This window comes from Triturus cristatus, chromosome 9, assembly GCF_964204655.1.
Source record: "Triturus cristatus chromosome 9, aTriCri1.1, whole genome shotgun sequence".
In the NCBI taxonomy this organism is placed as follows: Eukaryota; Metazoa; Chordata; class Amphibia; order Caudata; family Salamandridae; genus Triturus; species Triturus cristatus.
In genome coordinates this window covers 1,284,293,098-1,284,320,787 of record NC_140592.1, presented here as the reverse complement: position 1 = coordinate 1,284,320,787, position 27,690 = coordinate 1,284,293,098, and the positions used below count along the sequence as shown (strand labels likewise).

The following is a 27,690-nucleotide window of genomic DNA, read 5'->3' as shown; positions in this document are numbered from 1 at the left end:
GAAACACAATCTTGCATTAGGGTTAGATGAAATCCACCACCACATTAATGCCTGCTTCAGGCTTCATGTGACATGGACCACATCGTCCCATGAGCCTTATATTTGTTTCCACTGCAAATCCAGTTATTGCTGGGCAGGTCTCATACTAAGCCTGCAGAATGGAATCAGACCTATACATGATGCAATCAGGCTCAACAGGGACTTGTATTGCCTCACTGTCCTTGACTGATTTCCAGCAATCGTCTTTGCCACAGTCTGCAACGTTCTAACCCTTTCAGCGACAGAAAGGCCGACTGAGTGTAGAGTATTGCTCCCAGAAATTGGATTTTTGTCTGGGGCTCCAAGGAGAATTTCTCTTTGTTCAAAGTGAGACCCAATCTTTGGAAAAGATTGATCAGGCCTGTGTAGAAGCCTTTGCTCCTTTTCTGTATGTGGCTTTGACAAGCCATCAGCCAGGTATGGAAACACCTGGTGACCTTTTTGTCTGAGAAAAACAGCAAATGGGGCAAGACATTTGGTGAAATTTGAGGGGCCGATTTTAGTCTGAAAGGGAGCGCCTTTAACTGGCAGTGTTGCACCGCTACCGAGAAACAAAAGAACTCCATGTGTTGTCTATGAATAGGTACGTGTAAGTATGAGTCCTGAAGGTCCAGGGAGGTTACAAAATCTCCTTCCTGCATTGTCTGGAGGACGTCTTGCAAAGTAATCATCTGAAATGACTGTTTCTTTAGAATCTTGTTCTGCTGCCTCAGATCGAGTATTGGTCTCCAGTGATCTGTCTTCTTTTCGATTAGGAAAAACCTGGAGTAAAATCCTTGGTTTCTTTCTGATTTGGGGACAATTTCTATGACTCTTTTGAGGAGAAGCATGAGAAAGTCCGTAAGAAGCTTCTTCAGATGAAGATGAGGTTCCTTTCGTGGTGGAGAAACAGGGTGTCTCTGGACGAGCTCCAACAAATGGCCTGATTGGACAATTTGTGGCACCCATTTTGTGTGATGTTATGTTCTTCCACGTGGGAACAAAAAGGGCAGTTCTCCTCACAACTAGTGGTAACCAGATGGTAAAGGGGTAAGAGCTGGGAGTCCAGCTCTTTTCTGATTGTCATTGCTTTGTGCTTGTGAAGAACCTCTCCTCCTTCCTGAAGACCTCCCGTAAGACTGTCTTAGGTTTCACTTGAAGGAGTAACACTGATCATATCCAGACTGTCTTAGAGAATAATATGAAGGTCCCTGCCCTCCGTATTGACTGAATTCCCCTCTGAAAGTTTGTGATCTTCTTGAGCCATGAAAATTTAAACATCCCAAATCTATGATCCTGCAAAAGTTCTAACGCCTTAGCGGTGTGAGTGTCAGTTTTAAGACCTTTTAAAGCATCATCTACAGGCTTATCAAAAAGAGTGAAGCCATCAAAAGGCACATCTAGGATCTTAAATTGGAGATCAGTGCTGAAGGCTGTAGACATTAATCAGCCTTGCCTTCTTAGTACAGTACCTCTTGCCAATTGGCGAAAACCTGTGTTCGAGGCATCCATTGCTGTATCAATAATGAAGCAAGAAGTTAGCTCTCATTCCTGCAGTTTCCCCTTATCCTCAGGAATGAATTTTAGTAATGGAGTGACGTTGTGCCTCATTTGGCAATCATAACGACCTAGAATTGCCAAAGCATTGCCGGTCTAAATTGAGTTTGCTGCCATAGACTAAATTCTTCGACCCAGATGATCAATATGTTTGCTATCCTTATCTTGCGGACTAGAGAATGGTGTTATTGGAGTCTTGGTTCTTCTCTGAGCTGCTGATGAAATGACTGAATCCAGTTTAGGGCGACCAGTGAGGCAAGTCTGAGCTGCATCCGGAGCGTTATATGTTTTCTCCTGGCGAGGTATCACCGCAAGAACTGTAGTAAGTGTCTTCATCAATTTCAAACCTTCTGGCCAGACATAATCAAGAATGGGTATGAATTTAACAGCTTTCCAAGGCTGCTCCTTAAAGTCATAAACAAAGCATAGTTGATCTAAGGATGTCGTTGTAGGAAGCTGGCTCTGTATATGCTATACCAAAGTAAGGTATAGTGTGCACAGAGTCCGGTGGATCCCTAGAGGCTTTACAGAGCCTAAAGTAGATAATACTAATGCTCTCTTCTGTGGTAGCGTGGGCGAGCCGCTAGGCTTATCAGAGGACAGTGTTAAGCAATCGTGTACACACAGAAACAAGAAATGATCACACTCACTCAAAGACCAACTCCAAGAACAAGGGTTTGTAACTATATTACTTTGTTACTTTTATTACAAGAACCAAAGAAACTTAGCTGCAGATAAGTACAGTTTTCAAACTGGTAATACTTTTCAATGTAGTAAATTAACACTTTGTGCAGGACTTCAGTTCAGAAAGTTAGAGACAGTCTCTAGAAATAGCAATACTTTGCAATGCAAGGAAAATGTACACTTTATATTCAACTGAGCAATGATATCCTGTGGGAGGAAAACAAGAATGCAATTTCTCAGGCAAGTACTTTACTCACAAACCGACTCTTCGGGGTTTTAGGTCAGCACAGGGTATGGGTCAAGTGAGCACCAAGACTGCACAACCAGCGGCACTGGGGCGGCTGGGGGCAGAGGTCAAGTTGGGAGTCAGTGAACAACGTTACCCAATGAAGCCAGGGGGCACCACTCAAAGTTGTGCCAATTACAGGTAAGTAAAGCTGAGATGGAGGTCAACTTCTGGGGGTTAAGACAAGCACTGAGGGGGCCACGAGGCAGCACCAAACATACACCCTCAGCGGCACAGAGGCGGCCAGGTGCAAGTAGCAAGACAGTGTTGGGCGCCCAATAAAAATCAATGAAGGACCATGGTTTTGAACAAAGGCTGCAGACTCAGACCAGGAAGCTGGATAAAGGGAACCGGTGACTGGGAAGGTTAAGTTCAGATGTTGAGGGTCACCTGCGCAACGTTGGTCAGGCTCACCAAAGCCGGGCGGCTACGGGTGCAGGGGTGTCTTTTGAGGTCAGAAAATCCTTACTGGAGTTGGTTTCAGTTAAGGGGTCCTTCATGTTAAGGCTGCAGGCATGGTCGTGGAGTCCAGGAGAGGTCAGCCTATGGTGGACTCAGGCTCTGGTCCACTGGGGAACCTCACTGGACTGGTGAGCAATTTGGACTCGGGCCAGAGGCACCAGGTGCAGAGGTGGATCCAGAAGCAGGGTTTCGCGGTTCCACAGGTCACAGAGGCCTTTCTTGGTTGACAGGGCCACTGTTCTCGGGAGTTCTGGTCTTTGTTGAAGGTAGCAGTCCTTCCACAGGCTTTTCGAAGCTGTTGGGCTGCAGGAAGAGTCATTGGTTTTTGCAGGATCTTCAAGGCTACAGACAGGCCGGTAGGGTTGGCACCAAGCCAGTGGGCGTCTTCAGTCTTTCTCTGCTGCACAGCTCTGTTTTGTCCTCTTCCTTCGTAGGTTGTCCGGAACTAAAGATTAAGGTTAAGGGGTGACCCTAAATTCCCAATTTAGGGGCATTACAGAGGCTGGGAGGTACTAGCCAATGGGCTATTTACCTATAGGGTGACAACACCCTTTGTAGGTTCACTCCCTTTGGGGAGGAAGCATACCCCTAATCCTATTGGCAGAAATTCTCCAAACCAATATGGAGAATTTTCGAAAGAGGGGGTCACTTCAGCTTAGGACACGTTAGGGGTGTTCCTGGTTGAGAGGGGACACATCTCAATTTTCCGCCGACCGTGCTGCCAAAAGTGGGACTTGGTCAGGGAGGCAGACATCTCCCCAAGCTGGATAGGCCCTGGCCAGCTTAACTTTGTTGCAGGATGCTTGTTTCTGGTCCAGGGAAGACATGGCTTGGCAGTTTGGGATGCACTATTACCATGAGGCACAGGGTCAAGACTGTTTTGCACATAGCTGGATCTGAACTGAGGTGGCGAAGTTAGCTAAAGAATGATGATGGATTCAACCCAGATCTGAGACTGGGGGTGAGTGTCTGCAAAGTTTCAGCGCTCCGTCCATCATCTCCTTGTGTTTGCTTTGTTCGCCCTAAGTTGGCAGGGTCTGTCTAGACGTGGGTCCTGTGCTCACTTTGCCACTGGATTCAAGCTAGTCTGGCTGATGAGGAGTGTTACCCTGAAAATGGTCCCAGGATGCTTGTTTCTGGTCCAGGGAAGACCTGGCTTGGCAGTTCGGGCAGGACTATTCCCATGAGGCACAGGGTCAAGACTAATTTGCATATGACTGGGTCTGAACTGGGGTGACAAAGTGAGCTAAAGAACGAGGATGGATTCCACCCCAGATCTGTGACTGTGGGGTGAGTGTCTGAAACGTTTCAGCGCTCCGTCCATCATTTTCTTGTGTTTGCTTGGCATAACAGAGTGCAGGAAGCCTTTGAGCCTCACCACTCTTTAATGCTGTTCCTGCTAGGGGGTGGGTGTGGAGCACCTCCACCTAGAGCAGGCTGTGTTTCTGACCCACGAGAACGCAATGCTCCCTCCGCAGGGGGTCAGAAACACACCTAGAAGCGGCAGGCTGGTACAGACCAGTGAGGCACACACAAGTGGTTAGGTAGGTTTTCTGGGGGCACCTCTGAGTGCATTTATTAATGAATCCAACACTGGGCTCATTAATGTGAGATGTTTGGTACCAAACATCTTGGGATTCGCTGAAGCCATCATGGAGCTGTGGAACTCATAGTGACAAGCTCCCAGCCCATGTATTCAGTATGGTTTCACTGTGCACCTATAATGTCGAAGAATGGACTAAGACAAGATAGGGGCATATCTGCTCATGCAGTTATGCCCTCACAAGAGGTATAGTGCACCCTCCTTAGGGCTGCATGGCCTGCTGTAGGGGTGACCTACCCTTTGCATCTTGCAGTGCTGGCAGTCCTGGGACACACAGGCTGCCGTGGCAGTGTGAATGTCTTTGGTGAGGAGTCTCTTAGAGTGGCATCATACACACTGCAGCCCTTAGAGACCCTCTCTGGTCACAATGCCCTTGGTACCACTAATACCTTTTACAAGGGACTTATATGTGGGCCAGAGGTGTGCAAATTGTGGAAATAAAGGTACAATTTTAGGAAAGAACACAGGCACTGGGAACCTGGTTAACAGGAACCTAGTGCACATTCAGTCAAAGTGTATCAGAATCAGGCAAACCGTGGGGGGTAACCATGCAAAAAAGGTCACTTTCCAACAATTGTTAGCTTGACTTTCTTAGCAGCTCTCTCAAAATATTAACCAAATTTAGAGATTTCATCTGTAGAATCCTGTGGAATTGGCTTGTCATCATTTCCACTTGGGACAATAACTTTTCCTCCATTAACTTCTTGTCCATCACCGTCTGGTGGAAGCTCACCTTCTGCCCCATCAAGATAAGAATGTACAGAACTATTAGAGTAAACATCATCCATGTCCTCTCCATGAAGAGATCTGGAATTGGAGGAGGAGGATGAAAGCGCGATGGCTATTGAGGAGGTGAAACCAGTAAAGGAGCAGATGGAGGAGGTGGTAGAATGGGTGCAGCAGGTGGCCCCATTTTAGGATTATCGGCTGCTTGCTGTGGTAGCAACTTAGTGAAAGTATCCATCATCTGTTGCAGTGTTGATAAAAAGGCCATCCACACTTGTACACATCTGATTCTTTACAATATTTTGGTGGTTTCTGTCTCATCCCAGTTTGAGTGCTGGCAGACTTATACTCCTGCTGGCAAACATATCCACTTGAGTATCCTTGTTGTCCATTTCTTGCTTTCTAAATTCGGGAACATATCTTACATCCAATTTTGTTGGGCTGTAAGGTGTCAGCAGGTCTTAATTACTAGACTTGCCGTCTTGATCAGACTGAAGTATTTGAGCTGGAGGTAAATATGTCACCATGAATGGTGAACAAACATCTCCTCCTATGATTATTGTTGACTGTGTGGCCATCCATGCTGTTGTCGTTGACGGTTACTTAGTCGTTGTCGACGATATGGTTGTTGTCGATAGTATGGTCACTGTTGATGATATAGTCATCAACGGGATGGTCATTGTCTATGGTATCGCCGTTGATGATGGTGTCTTTATCTTCGACAGTGTCTTTGTCATTGACAGTATGCTCATCGTTGAAGGTGTCATTTTCGGCGGTCTCATCATCGTCGATGGAATTTATTTTGTCAAGTGTCTCGTCATCAAGATTTCCCTTGAAGATGTGTCTTTTGAATATTTTAGCTGGTTTATCACCAGAAGAGGAGGCTGCAAGCGCTCTACCAAATACAACATATTCCGGAAACTGTCCTAGCCTCCTCTTGTGCGCAACATTTGTGGAAGTGCTCGGAGGGGCACCTGTCATGGAATCCTTCCCTGAAGAGTGGGAGCCTCCTTTAGAAAGAGGCAAAAACAACAGTTGATGGACAGAATGCAGAACAATGTCATACATTCACCCCAGTACAGAGATCTGGGCCTAAATCCATCGTTTTTTTGCTCACAATGCCGTTCCAGTTTGAGCCCAGCTATATGCAAATCAGTCTTGACCCTGTGCCTCATGGGTACAGTCAAGCCCGAACTGCCAAGCCAGGTCCTCCCTGGACTGGAAACAAGCATCCTAGGACTGGTTTTGGGGTTTCACCCCTCTTTAGCCAGGATATTCCGTCCATCAATTGTGTGTCTTTTGCTTCCTTTAGAAACAGGACATTTTCTTTATCCATAAGTAATAATGGCAACTTCTATTTTCTGTCCTTAAGTGTTTTATTTGGAAAAGACGTACAAATATTGCATGCTGATGGCTTATGATTTGGTTAAACGCAATAAATACACTGAGTGTGGGTCATCAATGTAAATCTTGTTTCCACAAGATGAACAAGGTTTAAAAAGAGATTTATTTCTTTTGTCAGTCATGATGACAGTTGGTTGTCAGATGAAATGATCTCCCTGTTCCAGAAAGTACCAATCTTCCCTAAAAAGGACTCACAGTCCTGCAATGCTAATGATGGGGCGTGGTAAATCCAGGGCAGACCAATATAGTAACACTCAGGTTCTTTGAAAGGTTAGAGCAGCGCTGTTCTCACACTCGACGTGCGGTAGAAACAGAGCTATGGTGGCCTCTAGGGGGATTAGGAGAGCTTAAGCTTCCACCTCACTGGCTGAAGTTTGGGATGTTTCAACGGAAGTGGATGTGCTACTAAAGATTCTATGCTGCTTTAGGCCTGTGGCCTTTTTTTAACTGTATACAGTATGCTGTATATTTTACAGTGTATACTGCTATGATAGTGTACCAGGGAATTGCAGCCTGCCAATGAGGAATAATTCAAGCATGTGAATATATAAAAGATCCAATATTGGAGAATCCACCATCCACTCTTAATCCATCCACTCCATCCATCCATCCCTCGTTGCACCTCATTTCCAACTGCAGTCCATCTGTCCATATAATGCACAAACCATAAACTCTCTCTTCGCACACTCCACTCCTCTTCACTGCATCACAACACACCCGTTAATTGGACCCTCTGCACCTCATGCCCCATACTACCATATCGCAATGAAGCCACCCCAACTCAAAGGTTTCTCTCCAACTCCTTCTGATCCCACTTTACAACATCACAGACAATCCATTGATTTTTCCCTCTGCACTCCATGGTCCATACTACCACATCGCATTCAAGCCACCACAACGCGAAGCACTTTCTGATCCCACTCCACCCCATTACAGACTTATTTCCCTATACCTCCCTCCCTCTCTCTGGTTGCTCTGGTTAAAACTCTCACCACATCTAGATGGTTTGAGACAGCAGAAATATTAAACACTACACCCTCACCGTGAATCCATTGCTCCACACATTTTTAATGGTTCATGGACATTTATCGGAGTGCCAAGGAGCCCTAGGCCATCCTCCTCCAACCTAGTTTGCTCATAGAATCTCTCTGTGAATGCCCAAGCGAAGAGCAGCAGGTTCCTTGACTAGGCCAATATCCTAGTCGCCATACCTCACCTGTCCAGCTCAAGAACACTCTCGAAGTCACATATGGCTTCATCCCACAGACTCAGATCTGTATAAAGAATCCCACGATGGAGGAACGAGTTGAGATTTTCAAAGCCGTCATAAATTAGGACTGAAAGACAGAAGGAAATGAAAAAATAATATTGAGCCTCTTAGAAGAGAGGTGAGGACTTCACACATCCTGAATATGGGGCACATCTTAAACTCAACGTGCAAAGATAGAGTTTGAGAAAGTGAGGTACCCACAGTGCTGTATCCCCAAACTACAATGATGCCATCTGCCCTACATAGGAAGCACAGCCTTGCCCTGTAGCTAGGGTCACATTGTACCAATACCCAGGCATGCATACCTACATTATGTGAGTGAGAGAGAGTCACTGCTAGGCCTTCAGGTGACTTTCAAAGAGGAAGTCATAAGACTTCATGCCCAAAAGATTTAAGTTTTTGCACATTGTCTAAAGATGTCTACAAGTTTCTAAGCTGATGCATACACAAGTAAATGACGACCAAGCAAGAGTATATGGTAATCACAGGTAGGTGAAGTGCTGGATAAATACTCAAACCTTGAGGTACTTGAAGTCGAGAACAGAAAGGAAAGGTTCAGCCTGTAGGTACTGTAACAACCTCACGGTCTGCCCTGGTAGGATTGGAGAAAGGACTACTAGGCATGCAACGGAACCACAGTAAACTGGTTTATGAATACTTTGGAGCCTCCAGCTAGCAAGGATAGTCAGGGATATCTAGACTGCAACTTAATTCCTTGATATACATCAACTAGATGAGGGGGTGAGGGGGCGTGGCCAATTCAGCCAAGATGGCAGACGGAATTTAGATGAACTCCGTTGGGAGACTCGTGATCTGCATAGTCTTTCCACCATCCACGTCCGGTTAACCTGATGGCGTGATCCTCCAGAGTGCAGGGGGACGAGACACCACTGATGTCATTTCTGCGGTCTGCCTCTGCGCCGGGAGGCAATTGGCAGAGGAGGACTGCTGCGGTCCGTGTGGCCTGCACCTCGAGGCAGCCCATAGCGAGAGGGAGATCGGCACGGGGAGCGGCGCCTGCTGTGTGACCTGGGAGGCCTTTCCCAGGATGTTGGGCCGGCGGATGGGATAGCAGGAGGCCCCTTGCTTACATCTGATTCCTGTTCGTCCACCGCCAAGTGACCCGCACTGAGCCAGGCCACCACAGAGGGCCTCCTACGACACGGCACGAGTGAACACCATCCAGCCACCGCTGTGAGTGCAACAGAGCCAAGGGGTGGTGTTGGAATGGAAAATTCATGCTTACGCATTGCTTTATGTAAGTTACAATTTGCGGCACCATTTTGGGTTTAGATGCCATTTTAGATGCGTGAGTGAAACTAACCTTTGTTTGTTTCTGACAAAAGGCCCACCGTTAGGTTTCATTTCCCAGAATGATGAAACTTTCCTCGTTAATGAATCCACTGTTCATGTGCTGCATACCTTCCCACCAGATAAAGGTCCTCTCCCACTTGTCCAGTGGCGGGTGCGAGAAGAAACAACCTTGAGCTTCTGAGGTAATGTACGATATGAGGATCGAATCTTAACTTTTTTGCATTACACTGTCTAGCTGCATCTGCATGGAAAATTCCATTATGGGGGTGTTTTAATCCAGTTACGAATAGTATAATATGTACCTCTATGCTTTTGATTGTCAGTCCCTCTGCAGCATTCCTAAGAGACTGGTTTGACTGGGCTCCACTTGAGTGTGTCTGAATAAACATATATTGGTTTGTATTCTCCACTGTCTGACTGACTCTTCATTTGTATGAAAGGCTGACAGGTGGTCGTGAGTGACCTGGGTGACCCTAATCGGGCTACTTCCTTCAGTTGGCGCCCAAACAGGGACTCCTTCGGGTGAGTGACCCATCCCCATCCGCGGACTTGGAGGAGGTCGAGGCTATCGTCGCGACGGATGGACGGATCAGGGATCCCTGCACAAAAGAGTTCATGATACTCGCAGCTGCCCCTTCTGTCCGGCCAGACAGTGCCTCGCCCAGTGGTCATCCCGACTGGAGTCCTGAACGGCGAAACCCTTGGATCTGACCGTTTGGTCTGAAGAGTCGTGAGTGGAGAATACATTCGTTGAACCTGCATATATCAGGTGAGTTTGTTTTGGTTCTTTGTGGATATGGTACCATTTTGGTTTGTATTTGGTACAGCCTAAGGGTCGTCTTTGGGATAAAAGCAATTGTCATTTTTTGCAAGGCATAAAATAGTGAACTTGTTTTCTTATGATTATGCCTAGTGTTAGTAAATTGTTTTCCTTGTGCTGTCGTTGTTCTGCTGATGCTCGATTGGAGGAAAGTCAGCCAGCGCCTCCAGAAAGCACTCCAAATGTTGATGTGTATGTGAAACATGGTCTTGGCCCTATTATGTTTAGTACGTTATGGCACAAATATACGAAGGGCAATGGCGAGTTGCAGTGGCCTTTGACGGGCACTTTTGATGAGCAAAAGATTGGGTTTTTGCAAGAACAGTTGTTTAAGAAAACAAGTGGGCAGTCACTGTTCGATTCCCTTAGAACTTGGCAGAAAGAGGTCCGAAAAAGGCGATTAAAGATGGAGAGGGACGCAAGAAAGGGGAGAATGCAAACAATGACAGAGAAAGCTGTAGCACATGATAAAGAGAAACAGGAGTTAGAAATTGAGCGTGAAGACAGGAGATTTTGGTTGCAAATTGATAAGTCTTATATAACTAAGGAGGAAGACAATACTTTTGTGGAGGGGTTATTAGATAATCGACCCCCACCCCATTATGCGCCGCAAAGGATATATCCTACTGTTACCGTGTCATCACAGCCGCCTGTTACAACTGTTTCCACTATCTCTGTATCTATTGCTGTTATCTCGACGGTTTCGGATACTCCTCCTCCTTCTTTGCCTCCGCAATTCATTGCAACCTGTGACTGTTAGCGCCCCTCTCACACCTATTGTTTGGGTAAGCCTGTCTCCGGCTCTTTCTCCTGCAGTGCATTTGCCAGTGACGATTGTACCTGGCACTTCTGTTGCTTCTCCTTTTTTGGTTTTTCGTCCTCCGGTTTCTTTAAGTGTTGGGACGCCAGTGCGCGGGTTTGGGGATTGGACAAAGTTTAAAGAGCGAATGGGTCCGTATGTGCGGTCTGAAGTGGGGGATAAAGAAACACAGATATTCGCTAATCAGGCTGCACAGTGTGGTCGTAATCCCATTTACAGTGTGGAAGACATTTGAAGTGTGATGAAAGATTATGAGCCCTTTGTACAACAGCATGCCCTTAAGCATATGTCAGCTAAGCTGAATAATCTTTGGGAGTAATGTTTCAAGGATGTTGCACCACAGGTTTTATATGATATTAAAGATAGTGTATATGTTAGTAATATGGAGCCTGGCCAAGTTTTTGGCAGTGTTACGACATTGATTGCTTACAGGGGTAGGCTACTTGAGAAGAGTCCCACCATGGTGTCCCAGTTTCCTACGAGAGAGGTTCATCCTATCTATCACCCAGAGATACCGGAGTTAACAGAAGGGCGAGGGAATGTCACTCGTGCAGGTGTGGCAGCCTGTTTTCAAGAACAATGGGTTGGTACTCCGTGGAAATGAATTGAAATTTTGTCTCTTAAGACTCATTTGCCTGATCCTAGGAAAAGTCCAACCGCATATTATAAAGAATTGACTGGAGCTGCCTCTTCCATTGTAACGGCTCTTGCTGATATTGAAATGTTTTTTGGTCTTCTTGTTCCAGTTGATATTTGGAGACAGGTTCATACTCAAGATCATGTTGCGGAGTTGGGGGGTACATGGGACCAAATTAAAGTATGGGGTCAGGAAAGGAAGCCAGATGATAAGCCCAGAGTAGAGAAACTTGCTTTACCAGGCTGCAATATCACGTATATGCATTCTCTTATTCCGCCGAGGAAAGTGTATTGGGACAATTTAACGGCCTGTCGACAAAAGAAAGATGAGTGTGTCTGATTTGTTCACTCGGTTCGAGGATGTATTTCTGGATTACAGTGGGCAGGATTGGTCTATTGAGGGAGGTGTTTGGTTGTTTGTTAATAGATTTGTTTTCTACTTGCTTCCTGAGTTTGAAGTTCGATTGCAGGCTTCCGAAGGCACCTGGTCCACCTCTTCCCCTTCTGTTATTTTGAATATTAGGAGCATAGGGATAATGAGGAAAAGGAGAGGACAGAGAAAAAGCATAAGGATTTAAAGACATAGGTGTTGCTGCAATGGGCTTGTAAAGGGAATGGCAGAGGACATAGTTGTCCTGCCCTACAGCTTCCACGCACCATTAGGCTGCCGAATATGACACCTTTGGAGCAAAATCAGTGCGTGTACTGTAAGGAGGAAGGTCACTGGTGTAGCGAGTGTCCCGTGCTTTTGCAGAAGGTGGCAGTCCCTAGAGGACGAGGTTTTCGTGGACGGGGTCGTGGAACTGGTGGGGCTGATAGGGCACAGAATGCTGCAGCCTCACAGGGTCGTTCAGATAATAATTACTTTGATCACCCTCATGAGGGACAGTACTACCATGATGATTATGATATGGAGGAAGTGACAGGGATGTCATATAACTAGGACAGAGTGGGGGACCAGTTCCAATACCTGTAGACCAGCGTGGTCCTTATGTAACGGCGGAACTGTAAGGTTTGGCTAAGGAATATTTGGTGGCAACAGGTGCGACAAAAAGTTCTGTTTCTCGAAATATGGTCCCTGGGGCGGTTCTGTCTGGCCATAATAATGTTTCAGTAGGTTTTTCCGATGTACCAGTCATAAGCCCCATTTCAAGACCCCTTGCATTGACCATTGGTCCTTTTACTGTGGATTCACCATTTTTGCTGACATCTAATTGTGGTGAGAATTGGATGGGTTTGGTTTTGTTGAAAAAATTGCATCCTCCGATTTATTGTTCTCCGCGGGTGTCTATATGACAATGGGTCCAGATGTAGTGCACACTAAACAGTGTTTGTCCAAAGATGAGCCCCTTCCTGTTGAATTTAAAGATGTGCCACCCACTCTGTGGGCGGCAGGTGACACAGATGTGGGGCTGTTGCAGATATCGCCGGTTTCGATACAGGTTAAGGATGGTGCAATTTTACCTCGTATCGGTGGAATGTAAGGCTTGTTGCCAGGATGGAATGTTACTCTTTGAAGAAAGGAGGAGTTGGAGCTGTGAAGCTGGAAGAAGGAGCTGGAGGTACCTGTTATCGCATCTTACCAATAAAGATAATCATCTTCACTTACTGCGTTGGAGCGGATCTTTGTATTGGTGACGAGTTGACCCCAGTCTGAGCAGGGGGTAGACATCAAGAACAGAACCTCCTCCCCTGGATGAATTACTAAGGAAACGGGAAAATGCCTACTACAGAAACGCTACATACCTCTTACTTACTGGTATGCAAACTGTGCCTACTCGTATCCTTCCTGCTGCGCCTTCTTGTTTGCAAGAAATTACCCTGTGCCTTATTCGTGCTACAGGATAACTGGGTGCCTGCTTCTGAACTTAACTGTGCCTAGAACTGTTTCTCCACCACTTGCTAAGTTGTGCTTCACATTACATTGGCTCTTTTTATCTTAACTGGACTAGCGCTCTAGTGACTGTTAAGTTTGGAAGATATTTGGAAGCGCTGTGCCTTGATTTGATTTGATTTGATTTTATAATTTTATATAGCGCTGAATCCCCCAGAAGGGTATCTCTGCGCTAGCAACAGCGGACTATCAAGACTAGAAAAGGTATGTTTTCATCAGCCTTCTAAAACGTGCGGAGATATTGGGGAAGGCTGTTCCAAAACAAAGGAGTGAATATGCTACTTACCAGTATGCATCTGTTCTTGGCATGTAGGGCTGCTGACATTCATATCTGTGCATAGATCGCCGCCTAGTGTTGGGTCCGGATGTTTGCACGTTGTTGTCCTGGAAGAGTCTTCGAAGTATCCTTGGATAGGTGACTCCTCCCCTGGACTACAGTGCGCATGGGCATCCTCTCCATCCTCAGATTGTTTTTCGCCATTGTGGCAGTGATGGAGTAGATACAGAAAGTGATGACCATGCTTGCAGTAATTCTGAGAGCTGCAGCTGCGACAGGCGCCGGGGAGGAGGGAGGGCGATATGAATGTCAGCAGCCCTACATGCCAAGAACAGATGCATACTGGTAAGTAGCATATTCAGTTCGAGGCATGTGGGCTGCTGAATTCATATCTGTGCATAGAATACATAGCAGTGCCCTCTATTAGCGGCGGCTACCCGTGCCAGCTGCAGCGGTCTGAAAAAGTGTTTTGAGAACAGCCTGTCCTACAGCTGCCTGCTGTTTTGACTGCACATCTACGCAATAGTGTTTTGTAAATGTGTGTGTAGTGGACCATGTGGCTGCTCTGCATATATCATGCAGGGGAATATTTCCTAGGAAGGCCATGGAAGCCCCCAACTTACGTGTTGAGTGGGCTCGTGGTGGAATAGTTAATGTGCGTTTTGCCTTTTGATAACAGATTTGAATACACTTAACTATCCATCTGGCTATCCCTGCTTTGGAGATGGCGTTACCTTTGTGGTGTGGGGCAAAGGCAACGAACAGTTGTTTTGTCTTCCTGAATGGTTTAGTCCTGTCGATGTAGTACATGAGGGCCCTCCGTACATCTAGTGTATGTAGTGCCCTTTCTGCAACAGTTTGTGGGTTTTGGAAGAAAACGGGCAGTTCAATAGTCTGGTTCATGTGGAACTGTGATATTACCTTGGGCATGAACTTGGGGTTGGTACGTAGTACGACCCTGTTAGCGTGAACCTGAATAAATGGCTCTTGAACGGTTAGTGCCTGGAGTTCACTAACTCTTCTGAGGGAAGTGATCGCTACTAGGAAGGCCACTTTCCAGGTAAGGAATTGAATCTCGCATGAGTGTAGAGGTTCAAAGGGTGGACCCATCAGGCGTGTGAGGACCAAGTTGAGGTTCCACATTGGAGCCGGTGGGTGACTAGGTGGAATGACTCGTTTGAGCCCCTCCAAGAATGCTTTGATGGCAGGCACTCTGAATAGAGAGAGGTGCTGCCTGGTTTGCAGATAGGCTGATATTGCGGTCAAATGGACACGTATAGAGGTGTACGCCAGATTGCATCGATATAGGTGTAAGAGATAACAGATGATGTTTTGGATGGATGCGTCCAGCGGGTTGATGTCGTTATGTCCGCAATAAATGACGAACCTTTTCCATTTGGCTGCATAGCAAGCTCTGGTAGTGGGTCTCCTGGCCTCCTTGATGATGTCCATACAGTCAGGTGGCAGGTTGAGATAGCCAAACTCTAGGACTTCAGGAGCCAGATCGCCAGATTCAGCTGTTGCGGATCTGGGTGCTGAACCTCTCCATGGTTCTGCGTCAAATGCGCGGGTTTGATCCGCAGCCTTTGATGCGGCACCACGGAAAGTTCGAGGAAGGTGGTGTACCACGGCTGGCGTGCCCACGTGGGAGCAACTAGGACGAGTGTCAGGGAGTGTTGTCGGAGTTTGCGAGCCACCAGCGGTATCAACGGTGCTGGGGGAAAAGCGTACGCAAATTTGCCGGACCAGTTCATCCATATCGCATTGCCCTGCGACTGCGGATGTGGGAATCTGGCGGCGAAGCTTGGGCATTTTGCGTTTTCGCTTGTCGCGAATAGGTCTATCTCCGGATGACCCCACTGCTGAAAGTACGGTTGGAGTACTGATGGGTGTAACTCCCACTCGTGCATTTGGTGGCTGTGTCTGCTGAGCAGATCCGCCATCTGGTTGTCCTTGCCAGGGAGGTGTTCCGCCATGAGGAACATGTTCCTTTGAATGGCCCACTTCCACATGCTCTGAGCCAGATGAGACAACTGTGGAGAGTGTGTGCCTCCCTGTTTCTGTATGTAGTACATTGCGGTCATGTTGTCCGTCCGGATCAACACGACCTTGTTGCATAGATGTACTTTGAACGCCTTCATGGCTAGGAAGATTGCCATCAATTCCAGAAGGTTGATGTGCAACTTCTTTTGTTGTGTTGTCCATAGTCCTTGCACTGTGTAGTGGAGTACATGAGCTCCCCATCCCTGGAGAGACGCGTCCGCTGTCAGTACTATTTGTGGGACAGGCTCTTGGAACGGTCGGCCCTTGCAAAGGTTTTGTGGATTCCACCAATGCAGAGAGTTGTATGCCCGACCGCTCACCAACACTAGGTCCTTTAACTGTCCTTGAGCCTGATTCCACTGACGTGCTAGGCACTCCTGAAGTGGGCGCATATGTAATCTCGCGTGCGGGACTATGAAGATGCAGGAGGCCATCATGCCTATCAACTGCATGAACACTCGCGCTGGAAGTGAGTGATTGGGTTTGAATTTGGAGATCAGCAGTTGTATGCTGTCGATCCTCACTAAATTTGGCTGAGCTGTGGCCGCCCGAGTGTCTATAGTCGCACCTAGGTACTGTTGTACGTGTGCGGGCTGGAGATGGGACTTTGGATAATTCAGTGAGAATCCCAGACTGTGAAGAAGGTGAATGGTGCGGGACATGTGGCTTGCACATTGCTGGGCTGACTTCGCTTGAACGAGCCAGTCGTCTAGGTAGGGGTAGACGTGTATATGCTGCCTTCGTAGATGTGCTGCCACCGTAGCGAGGCACTTCGTGAAAACCCTGGGCGCTGTTGTCACGCCGAAGGGAAGGACTTTGAACTGATAGTGCTGCCCCTGAACAGTGAACCTGAGGTATTTTTTGTGTGAGGGGTGGATGGGTATGTGAAAGTACGCATCCTTGAGGTCCAGTGTGGCTAGGAAGTCTCCCTGCTTGAGAAGCGGAAGGACTTGCTGTAGAGTGAGCATATGAAAGTGCTCTGAAAGAATGTACTGGTTCAGGGGTCTCAGGTCCAATATAGGTCTGAGCGACCCGTCCTTTTTTGGAATTAAGAAGTAGAGGGAGTACACTCCCGCACCCTGCTCGTGGATGGGTACGACCTCTATAGCGCCTTTTAGAAGCATACTTTGCACTTCTTGCTGTAAGAGCGTTAAGTGCTCTGAGGACATAGGACGGCTTCTTGGTGGTATTGTGGGTGGAGTGGAGGTTAACTCCAGACAGTAACCGTATTTTATAATATCTTTGACCCACCTGTCCGTGGTGATGGAATTCCACGTGGACAGGAACCTTTGTAGCCTTCCCCCGACAGGTGTTATGTGGTCGGGAGGAAGGGAGAGGGCGTCACTGCTTGTTCTTGGGGGAGGACCTGGTGTTGCCGTAGCCGCGTCCTCTGCCCTTTGTGCTGGAGCCACGATATCCACCTCGGGTGTTTTTATCATAGGTGGTCTGTGTATTGCCTTTGTTATATGTTTGTTGTGACCCCTGTCCTCTACCTGCTCCCTTGTTTCCGGGGCGACGAAAGGAGCCGCTCCGAAAGGACTGAGTTTGTAGTGCGCCCATGGACTTTGCAGTGTCCGTATCCTTTTTTATCTTTTCGAGGGTGGTGTCAACCTCTGGCCCGAATAAATAGTCGGGGTTGACGGGCTGGTTCAATATATTGTTTTGTACCTCAGGCTTGAATCCTGAGATCCGTAGCCAGGCATGTCGTCGCAACATGACGCTTGTGTTTATGGCTCTGGCAGCCGTGTCTGCAACATCTAGTGCGCATTTGATGGAAGCGTTCGTTAGTAGCTGTCCTTCTCTGATGAGCATTTCTGCGCCTTCCTTGAACTGGTCAGGGAGATGTTGGAATATTTGCTCAAGTGTGTCATAGTGCGCTCTATCATAGCGAGCAAGGAGCGCCTGAGTGTTGGCTATGCGCCATATGTTGGCAGCTTGGGCGGCAACTCGCTTGCCAGAGGTTTCTAACACCTTGGACTCTTTGTCCGGGGGAGGAGCGTCACCTGTTGTTTGCGAGTGTGCCCTCTTGCGTGCATTCGCTACGACGATGGAGTCGAGTGGTAATTGTCCTCTGATGTAAGTAGGATCCCCAGGTGCTGATCTGTATTTTTTATCAATCCTGGGGTTTATCACTCGTGCCCTGGTGGGTTCTTTGAAAATGTCCTTGGCTGGTTTGAGGACCCCCTTCAACATTGGCAGAGTCTTTACATGTCTTTCTGAGTATGCAAAGGTGTCCATTAGAAAGTCATCTTCGATGGTATCAGAGTGAAGCTGCACCCCATGGTTATTGGCAGCACGTTCGATAAGAGCATTGAACGCTGCAGTATCCTCCGTAGGAGATGTCTTTGCCCCATAGAGTTGTGGATCCTGTGCATCGAGAGGTGCACTGGGGTCTGCAGGGTCGCCCCAAGTTTGATCAGGGTCCTGCTGGTCATCAGGGTCCGTGTCTACATGGTAGGGGACTTGGTCAGCCATGTAGTCCTCCAATGCGCCTGTATCGGAGCGTGTGGGGGAGAACCGGTGTGGATCCTGGTAGGATGAATGGAAGGGTTCATAAAGGAGAGGTTCCGATTCTGCAGGCAACTTCCTTTTTAGTGGGATCCTGAAAGGGTCCAATGGCGGCTCCGAAGTTATCCTTCGGTCCTGGAGAATCATTCTGCCAGTGCCGGCGTCGATGATACGTGCTGGAGACGTCTCAGCAGGTGTGACCGTAGGTTGGGTGACCCGTGTCCTGAGTTGGAACATTTTTGGGATTGTTGACGGAGGCAAGCCGAAGGTAATGTTGGTCGGCACCGAAGAGGCTGCGGGAGCTCCGACCGAACCGGAGCCCGACGTGTCCTGGAGGACAGGTGTGGTTTTGCTGCCTTGCGTCACACCAGGTCGTACTTGGGGCGCCTTCGAGGCTTTGGCACCGGCCAGGCTCGTAGAGGCGGCCGTAGATTTTTTCGGTGCCGGAGGGTCATCGAGTCGGGGTGAAGAGATCACCGTCGAAGTCTTCGATACCTGAGGCTTAGGTGTCGTCGAGGGAGCGATGTGAGACACAGCAGGCGGTACGGCCCTTGGTGTCGTCGGTGCCGGTAGCCGAGCAGGTTTGTCGGTGCCGATGGCTTTTTTCCGTTTGTCGACTCCAACGTCGCCCGCCTCAAGTTCGGCACCGAAGTCCCTCTTGGTGCGGTCGGTGCCGATGCGGTGCGCTGGCGTCGAAGGCCTCGATCCGACCAGCGCTACTTTCAGTTTCTGTTTCGGTGGAACCTGAGCAGCTTTCGGTTTCGGTTTTGTGATAGGGAAACCAGCCTGTTTATGTAGTAATGGCTGCCGCTGAACGTCCGAGGCCGGGCCCGAGGGCGGGGCCGAAGAACTGCGGGATGGGTCTCGGGTAAGGCCCGAAGGCGATCCCTCGACCGGAGCCATAGGCTGTGGCACTGGTGTTTGAACGGTTTGAACAGGTAGGCCTTGTTCATCATTGGAGCTACTTTCTTCGGCCCCGAAGGCCTCCTCGTCGTCTCCTACCTCGGTGTCGTCTTCACCTCTGTGGAAGAGTGACTCGTCTTCCTCGTCCGATCCGGGTTCGTGTTCGGAAACGGGACTGGAGGGCAAGACTTCCAATTCCTCGACGTCCTCGGCCTCGCCGAAGATGTCTGTCGGGGCCGGTGCCGCGTGCTGCGCCTCGAGTCTCGCCGCTCGTCGATTCCGCAGAGTCTTCTTCGAGCGGAACCGGGCACAGGCCATGCATGTTGATTCGTCGTGGTCCGGCGAAAGGCATTTGTTGCACACCGGATGGACGTCGATGTGTGGGTACTTCGCATTGCATACCGGACACCTTTTGAACGGCGTCCTGGATTCCATCGTCGAAGTCGTCGATGGACAGGTAAATGCGAAAGCAGTCGGTGCTGAAAGTTAGTAAACTAACAAATTCTATCGAAACCCGATCGATAAACAGTACCGACGCGAACTAAAGGCCTTTTGGCCTCGAAAAAATATTTTCCTAACTTGAGCTAAGATAGCACATCCGAACCCAATGGCGGAAAAAAACAATCTGAGGATGGAGAGGATGCCCATGCGCACTGTAGTCCAGGGGAGGAGTCACCTATCCAAGGATACTTCGAAGACTCTTCCAGGACAACAACGTGCAAACATCCGGACCCAACACTAGGCGGCGATCTATGCACAGATATGAATTCAGCAGCCCACATGCCTCGAACCTTTATTTATTCTGGGAACAGAGAGAAGTTTTTTTGATCCTGATCTGAGTGAGGAAATAGGATTGTAAGACTTCAGCTTCCTAGTTAGATTGCAGGGGCTAAGCTCATTTAGAGCCTTGAAAATCATGCAACCTGTTTTAGATTGCACTCTTTTCCTAATAGGCAACCAATGTAATTCATGCAGTAGAGGCAGAGAGGGGGTTCTGGCCGGAGAATCCGTAGCCAGTCGAGCAGCTGTGTTTTGGATGACCTGTAATTTGTCCAATGAGGCGGCATGAGCAGAGAGAAGAAGAGCATTACAATAATCAATCTTGCTCATGAGCAAGGCCTGAATTAGAGTCTTCCTAGTGGAGAATGGAAGCAGCGGGAAGACTCTTCTAAGTAAACTTAGAATGTGATAGCAAGACCCAGCAATTGTACTAACATGGGTCTGCAAAGTAAGTTTGTTATCAAGCTTAATGACCAGATTTTTAACTACCTCTTTAGGTGCAGGGGCTTTACCCAGCTCCTCCGGCCACCAACTAGGTGACCAACAGATGTCAGCACCTCCGAACAGCAGGATCTCGGATTTCTCAGAGTTTAACTGGAGATAGTTGGTTTTCATCCAGGAGGCAATAGCCATCATACCCTGAGAAAAGATGGTATGTATGTCAGATCTCCTTTTGTCGAAGGTGAGGAGGAGTTGAGTATCATCTGCGTAAGAGATGGGGTTAAACCCCAAGTCCCTCATCAGTTTAGCCAGGGGCGTCACATAGATGTTAAATAAGGTAGGGCTCAAACATGAGCCCTGAGGGATGCCTCTGGTAACCTGTGAGCGAGCAGATGTAAAAGGACCCATTGACACTGCCTGAGTACGATTGGACAAGAAATCTGACAACCAGTGCAATGCAGATCCGTTGATGCCAAGCTCTAGTAGTCTATGCAAGAGAACTTGGTGGGAGTTGGTATCAAATGCTGCTGAAAGGTCAAGCAGCACCAGAAGTGCCGCCTGACCTTGATCCAGAGCCATTCTGATATTATCCATCACCTCCACCAAGGCAGTCTCGGTGCTATGCTTAGCACGAAAGCCTGACTGCGAGACATCCAACGCACCAGAGGACTCAAGAAAAGCAGATAAATGCTTGTTGATATGTTTCTCCGTGATCTTGCTCTGTAGGGGAAGCAGCGAAATCGGGCGGTAATTTGACAATACCTCAGGAGAAATATTGGAATTTTTACGGATGGGAAGAATTAGTGCGTGTTTCCACCTTTGAGGAAGGCAGGCAGATTTTAAAGAAGTATTAATTATAGAGCAGAATGGGGGCGCCAACTGAGCCGCAAATCTAGAGGAGATCTTAGCAGGAATAGTGTCCATAGGGGATCCTTGAGCTTTGGAAGTGCCACAATATACACACTTGCTTGCGCTGTGTTTTGAAAAGTATTGTGTCTTGCATGTGTCTCACTGCAGCTGCAGTATACTCTAACTCAGTTGCGCTGCACCGCGCCCACTCCGGAGTTATATGCACCCACCGCTATTGGTGTGTGATTGTACATCGTGCCGTGCTGCTGTTGGTACCGCAGTTTACTATTTGAACCGCAGTATACTGAGACTTGTTTGCGCTGCACCATGCTCACATCGGAGACTTGTATGCGCTCTACCGATATGGCTGTGTGATTGTACATTGTGCCCTGCTACTGTTAGGACCTCAATTTACTGTTAGGACTGCAGTGCACGGAGGCCTGCTCGCGCTGTGCCCACGCACTAATTGAATAATAACACTCACCAACAACGCCTTCCATTGCCGGTGTTCTTCACAAGCGTGCTTCGTGCTGCATTCTTTCTGTGCCCAACCTCATCAAGAAAAGAGACATCGCACGCACAGGACGCATTGTGGAGGCCATTTTAGGAAGTTGGGAAGGTTTCCCAACATTCATGAAACTGTGCCCAATTTCCTGTTGAAAATAGATATGTCACGCATGGCGGCGGCCATTTGAAGAGGCTGGGAAGACCTCCAACGAGAAATTTCTTTTGCGAGAACAACGTTTTTTCCTCAAATTAAAGCAGCGCTTCGCCGCATGCTGTTTAGATCGTCTGGATTTCAACTATACCTCATCTACACAGCACATCTTAAGGTTTTTATTTTATTGTGTTAATTTATTATTTAATTAACCATTTTGGTTTCCTTTCAGGTGGGACTTCAACTAATCAATAATTATTCTTATTGCAGGTGGGACTAGAATAAATTACTTCCTATTCTTGGTTTTACCACATTATACTATGGCTGATCAAGGTTTAGCTGCCCCTCCTTCCTTCCTTCCCATACCTGGTGACCCTTCCATTCCTTGGAAAGAATGGAAAAAGTTGTTTTTAACATATGTGTTGGCAACTGGTTCAGATAAATGTGGTCCCGTACGCAGGCAGGCCATTTTGCGCCACCACTTAGGTGTTGAAGGACGTCGCCTGTATGAGGATCTTCCTGAAATTTTCTTAGGTATATGTGATGGTCAGCCGAGTAATGTCTATGACATGACCATGCAAATGTTAGATATGAGGTTTGTTACCAAAGTTTATGTTGTACTAGAAAGACATACATTTTCTGTTGTACACAGAAAATGGATGAAGACATTGTGACTTACGTTGCTGCCTTGAGGGGACTTTCCTTAACTTATAATTTTGAGGGATTAGGAGATTCCCTTTAACGTGATCAAATAGTGAGGTGTACCAACAATAAGAGTGCATCAAAAGTTATTTATTAAGGATCCTACATTAGAAGATGAAATACAGATAGCTAAGGGACTAATGGATTTATGGATAAAATAAATGGACAGATGTAGCAATTCAATGGTGTCAAAAGATTTAGCCTTTAGGGGTCTGAAATTCATGCATGTGTCGATGAGACCAAGACTGTTAAGCATGCTGTGAAATTGCAAAGTAGGCCTCTTAACAAAACCAGTGAGGTTCCCCACACCACCACTACTGCAACGGGGACCGGTGCACGTGTAATCAAGTGCTATCGGTGTGGTGCCCCTGGTCACATTGCTTCTAGCACTAAGTGTATGGCTAAGAATGCAATTTGTAGGGCATGTTGCAAGAGGGGACGTCTTGCAAAAGTGTGTAGGTCTAAAACTCAATATGTGCAAGAGGTGGTGTCGTACTTTGATATTCGGAACCGCGTAGGGGACAGGGCCCTACCTCTGTCTATCTTGGTATTAGCGAACCGCAAATGGTAAATGCGGCACGTACGAGTGCTTTATGTGCCGTTCTAGCTATGAATGCACTGTGTACACGTTATTCTGCTCAACTACGCGGGTTCCATTTTGGAAGCAGTGGCCATCTTGTCATTGCCCTCACATAGGCTATGATGGAGTTAATACGGGCCTCACAGTACATGGGCTTTCCCTCTGACTTCTCTGTGACCTGGGCAGCTGGCTCTGCTGCCCCGGGTCAAACCGGTCTCACGAGCTCCCCTTCCTCCGTCCACCTGTGATTCGTATCAGGGCTTGACCCGTCATAAAACCCTTTCATTCTACACAATCCCCCGGCTAATCTCTTCCACACCTGCTTGTTCTTGCTTTATGACTTGTTTCCCAAAACAGGAGATGCTCATGTTTATTGGGGGGTCTATTTACTTCAAACATGGGATCTGAACCTTCCTGTGTAAATCATTATGGGCTGACCGAACTGGAATGTGGGATGGTCATCATGACTCTGCTTTTTCGTTTGTAATGTATGCCTTTATATGACCATATCGTAAACCAAGGAATGTGTGCCTGGAGCATGATATTTTGTACTTAAGGAGAAGTCCGTTCCTATGATTTTCAGCAGTCTCCTGAGAACATACACGCTGTTGTACTTCTAGGATACCTGTCATTGGTCTGCAGCCAATAAACGATTCTTTGACTTCACCCAGAAGACTCTGTGTTTCTGTAGGTCCGGAACAGGGTGAAACCCCGAAGTCATAGGGTGTGTGCCCCTGCACCGCTGGGTCTAAAATACCCAGTACTTCAGTGGATAACACCTGTCAGAGCATTCATGATTTGATGAACCGAGGTTCTAATCTTCGGAACCTGCCCCTCCGCCTGGAGCAACTCCTGGTGGCCTCCCGCCCTCGGGGCCCCACCCACCCCGACAAACCACGCTCGGAACCTCGGCATAATCCCCGACTCCTCCCTCTCCATGAACCGCCAAATCAACGCTATCTCCTCCGCCAGTTTCAGCTGCCTCCGAAACCTACGAAAAACCTTCAAGTGGATTCCCCCAGAATACAGAAGGACCGTCACCCACGCACTCATCACCAGCAGGCTCGACTACAGCAACGCCCTCTACGCCGGAATCAACAAATCCCTACTACGTAAGCTCCAAACCATCCAAAACGCGGCCGCCAGGCTCATCCTAGGGATACCGCGCCACGAACATATGACTCCGCACCTGCGAGAACTCCACTGGCTCCCCATCGATAAGAGGATCACCTACAAACTACTCACACACGCCTACAAATCCCTCAATAACATCGGACCCAAATACCTGAACAACCGAATAAGTTTCCACGCACCCAAGAAGAACCTCCGCTCAGCCGACCTCGCCCTGGCAGAGGTCCCCCGCATCCACAGAAGCAGAGCTGGAGGGAGAGCTTTCTCCTACACCACAGCCACAGCATGGAACACTCTCCCAGTAGAACTGAGACGCTCTCCAACCCTGAACACCTTCAGATGGGCTCTCAAGACCTGGCTTTTCGACTGACTGGAGCAGCCCGGCTTTTCCTCCCCCGCGCCTTGAGACCCTCACGGGTGAGTAGCGCGCTTTACCAACCCCTGATTGATTGATTGATGCTGTGTGTGGATGGTTCTAGTGTTCCTGAAGAAGTATGCTGCAACAGTGTTTTGGATAGTGGTATTGCTAAAGAAAGTACTGATAAATTAGAAAAACCTCACTGCACCATAGGTTTGGATATGGCTAATGTGAGGATGTTAGTCGAATCAAGCAGTTTGTATGCATTGCTATCCAAAGAAATGTATTCCAAGGTGTGGGGTGATATGAGTAATATGTAGTCTTGGGACAAGTCTGACATTAAGGCTGTAGGTTACGGTGGGAAGACCATTGATATCTTGGATGGTGATTTGCTTTGGTGGAAAGAAAGTGTATGGTCGTGTGTATCTAACAAGAAAAGGCTCTAATTTGTTTGGTTGGCGCCATCAAAAGGATCTGCAGAAAGTGCTCATTCCTAATGCTAATGAGCCAGTCATGTCTACTGTTGTGAACAATGTTTATGTTTATGAGATAACTGTGATGGAGAAGTTCCCCAGGGTTTTCTCTGATAATTTGAGGAAACTCAAGAACTTCTCTCATAAAATTATTCTTAAACAGAATGCGATGCCCGCTGTACAAAAAGTGAGAAACGTACCTCATCTAATGAGAGGTCCTCTCCAAGAGGAACTCAAGAAATTATTAGAGCAAGGTATTATTGAGCCTATCGAAGCCTCAGAATCGCTGGCGCCCATTGTGGTCGCGCCCAAGGATGGGGGCAAGATTCGCTTGTGTGTCGACTTGCGTGAATTGAATAAAAATATAAGGGTCGATAGGCAACCTCTGCCCAATATTTCCGAAATACTGACTGTCATGGGCAGCGGAGTGATGTTCAGTGTGATTGATATTTCAGCAGCTTTCTACCAGATTGATCTTAATGAGGAATCAAGACACCTTACCTCATTTGTTACACCGCTGGGCGCATTTCGTTACCGCAGAATGCCATTTGGTTTGGCATCGGCCTCAGCTGTGTTTCAGCGGGTTATGCAACAGAGTTTTGTCGGAATGAAAGATGTTCTGTGCTTTCAGGATGATGTGCTGGTTGTGGGAAAGGACAGTGCACACCATGATAGAGTGATGAGCGAATGGAGAGTCACGGATTGACTATAAAAAAGGAAAAAAATTTAAATAAGTAAGAATTGTGTAACGTATTTAGGACATGAGATAACCGATGCAGGGATTAAGCCTGAGAAGAGTATTGTGTCTGCTGTCAAAGATGCCCCTGCTCCTCTCAATAAGGAACAGCTAAAATCTTTTTTAGGGCTGATAATAACAATAATCCACATTTGTAAAGCGCGAACAATCACCCGTAAGGGTCTCTAGGAGCTGGGGGCCGTCGGAAAGATTAAGCAAGCTATTGCCCAGAGGCACATGGTGCTGGGCTAATCTGCCGCCGGCGCCGAGAATCGAACCGTGATCCCCAGATTCTGGAGTCAGTCGCCCTGGCCGCGGCGCCACACCTCTTCCTCTTTACTAATCAAACCTTTGCTTCTGCTAACCACTAAAGACGTGCATGAACCCTTGCCTTGGACACCTGAATCTCAGCAGTCTTTTGAGCAATTGAAAACTGAGCTTTGTTCAGCTCTAGTACTCGGCACCCCCAATTATAACAGTTCATTTGTGTTGTTCATCCATGAGATGGCTGGTTGTCCTAACACAAACATTTGGAGATAAGCAAGGGTCATGTGCTTATTTCTCTGCTGTTCTTGACTCTGTTGCAAGAGCCCTCCCAAGCTGTCTAAGAGCGATCGCGGCTGTGGCCATCTTGATAAGACAATCGGCTGGACTTGTACTTGATACCGACCTTACGGTCATGGTACCCCATGCTGTGGATACACTTTTGAATAAGACAAAGACACAGGACCTCACCAGTACACATCTGACTAGCTATGAATTGACATTGTTTGCAAAACACATCACTAACCAAACATGTGCCACTCTGAATCCAGCCACAATACTGCCCCTCCCTTCCGAGAGTGATGAGATTGATAAACATGACTGTAACTTCCAGGCGTAAGAAGAAACGAAAGGACGGATAGACTAGTTTGATGTTCCCCTATTTGACCTACAATGGGACTATATGTTGATGGCTTTTGTTTTAAATTTCCAGATGGCACTACAACTGCTGTGTATGCTATCACTACGCTGCGTACAGTAGTTGAGACATCACAAGTTCCTTTTCAGTCAGCCCAAGCTGCTGAGCTTGTTGCCTTAATACAAGCTTGTGAATTGAGTGAGGGACTGGTTGTCAACATTTATATTGACAGTCAGTATGCCTTTGGAGTCGCACATAACTTTGGGCGACTCTTGGTAGAGAGAGGGTTCCTTACTTCACATGGCACAAAGATTCAGCATGGGCACCACATATTGAGGCTTTTGTCTGCTCTGATACTTCCTAAGAAATTGGCCACAGAAAAGTGTAGTGCCAACCGGAAAGTTACTGATGTTGTAGGTAAGGGAAATGCTTTTGCACATAAGACATCTAAGGAAACTACCCAGACTAAAATGAAAAGGATGTTGGAGCAGGTCCCGCTAGGTGGGCGCCTGAAGTTACCATTTTTGAGGACACACTTGAGAATGTGAAAGAAATACAAAGTGAGGTCACAATAGAGGAATTAGCAATGAGGCAAGAAAGTACAGCACAATTGAACGATGAGGGATGTTGCATTGATAAGTCAGGGAAGCAGAGATGGATGTTGCCAGATGCATATGTTCTTCTTGTAGTCACGATGGCTCATGCAAATGCAGCCCATATTTGTGCTAAGGGTATTTGCAAGTTGTTAGACCCTGTATGGCAGATTGATAACATTTCGAAAACTGTTGCACATTTAGTGAAATACCGCATGGTGTGCATGATGTACATTCCTGGGAAGGGTACCTCTACAACAGCC

At 47.5% G+C, this 27,690-nt stretch overlaps 1 protein-coding gene across 1 annotated transcript in view; it reads right to left on the bottom strand.

The window, feature by feature from the left end:
* TTC6 (tetratricopeptide repeat domain 6) overlaps nt 1-27,690 on the bottom strand; it is a 1,112,931-nt gene that overhangs the window by 517,232 nt on the left and 568,009 nt on the right. The window contains exon 19 of the mRNA XM_085627931.1: nt 7,957-8,077. Within this exon, the coding sequence (XP_085484057.1) occupies nt 7,957-8,077 (121 nt within the window). The remainder of the gene's footprint in view (nt 1-7,956; nt 8,078-27,690) is intronic.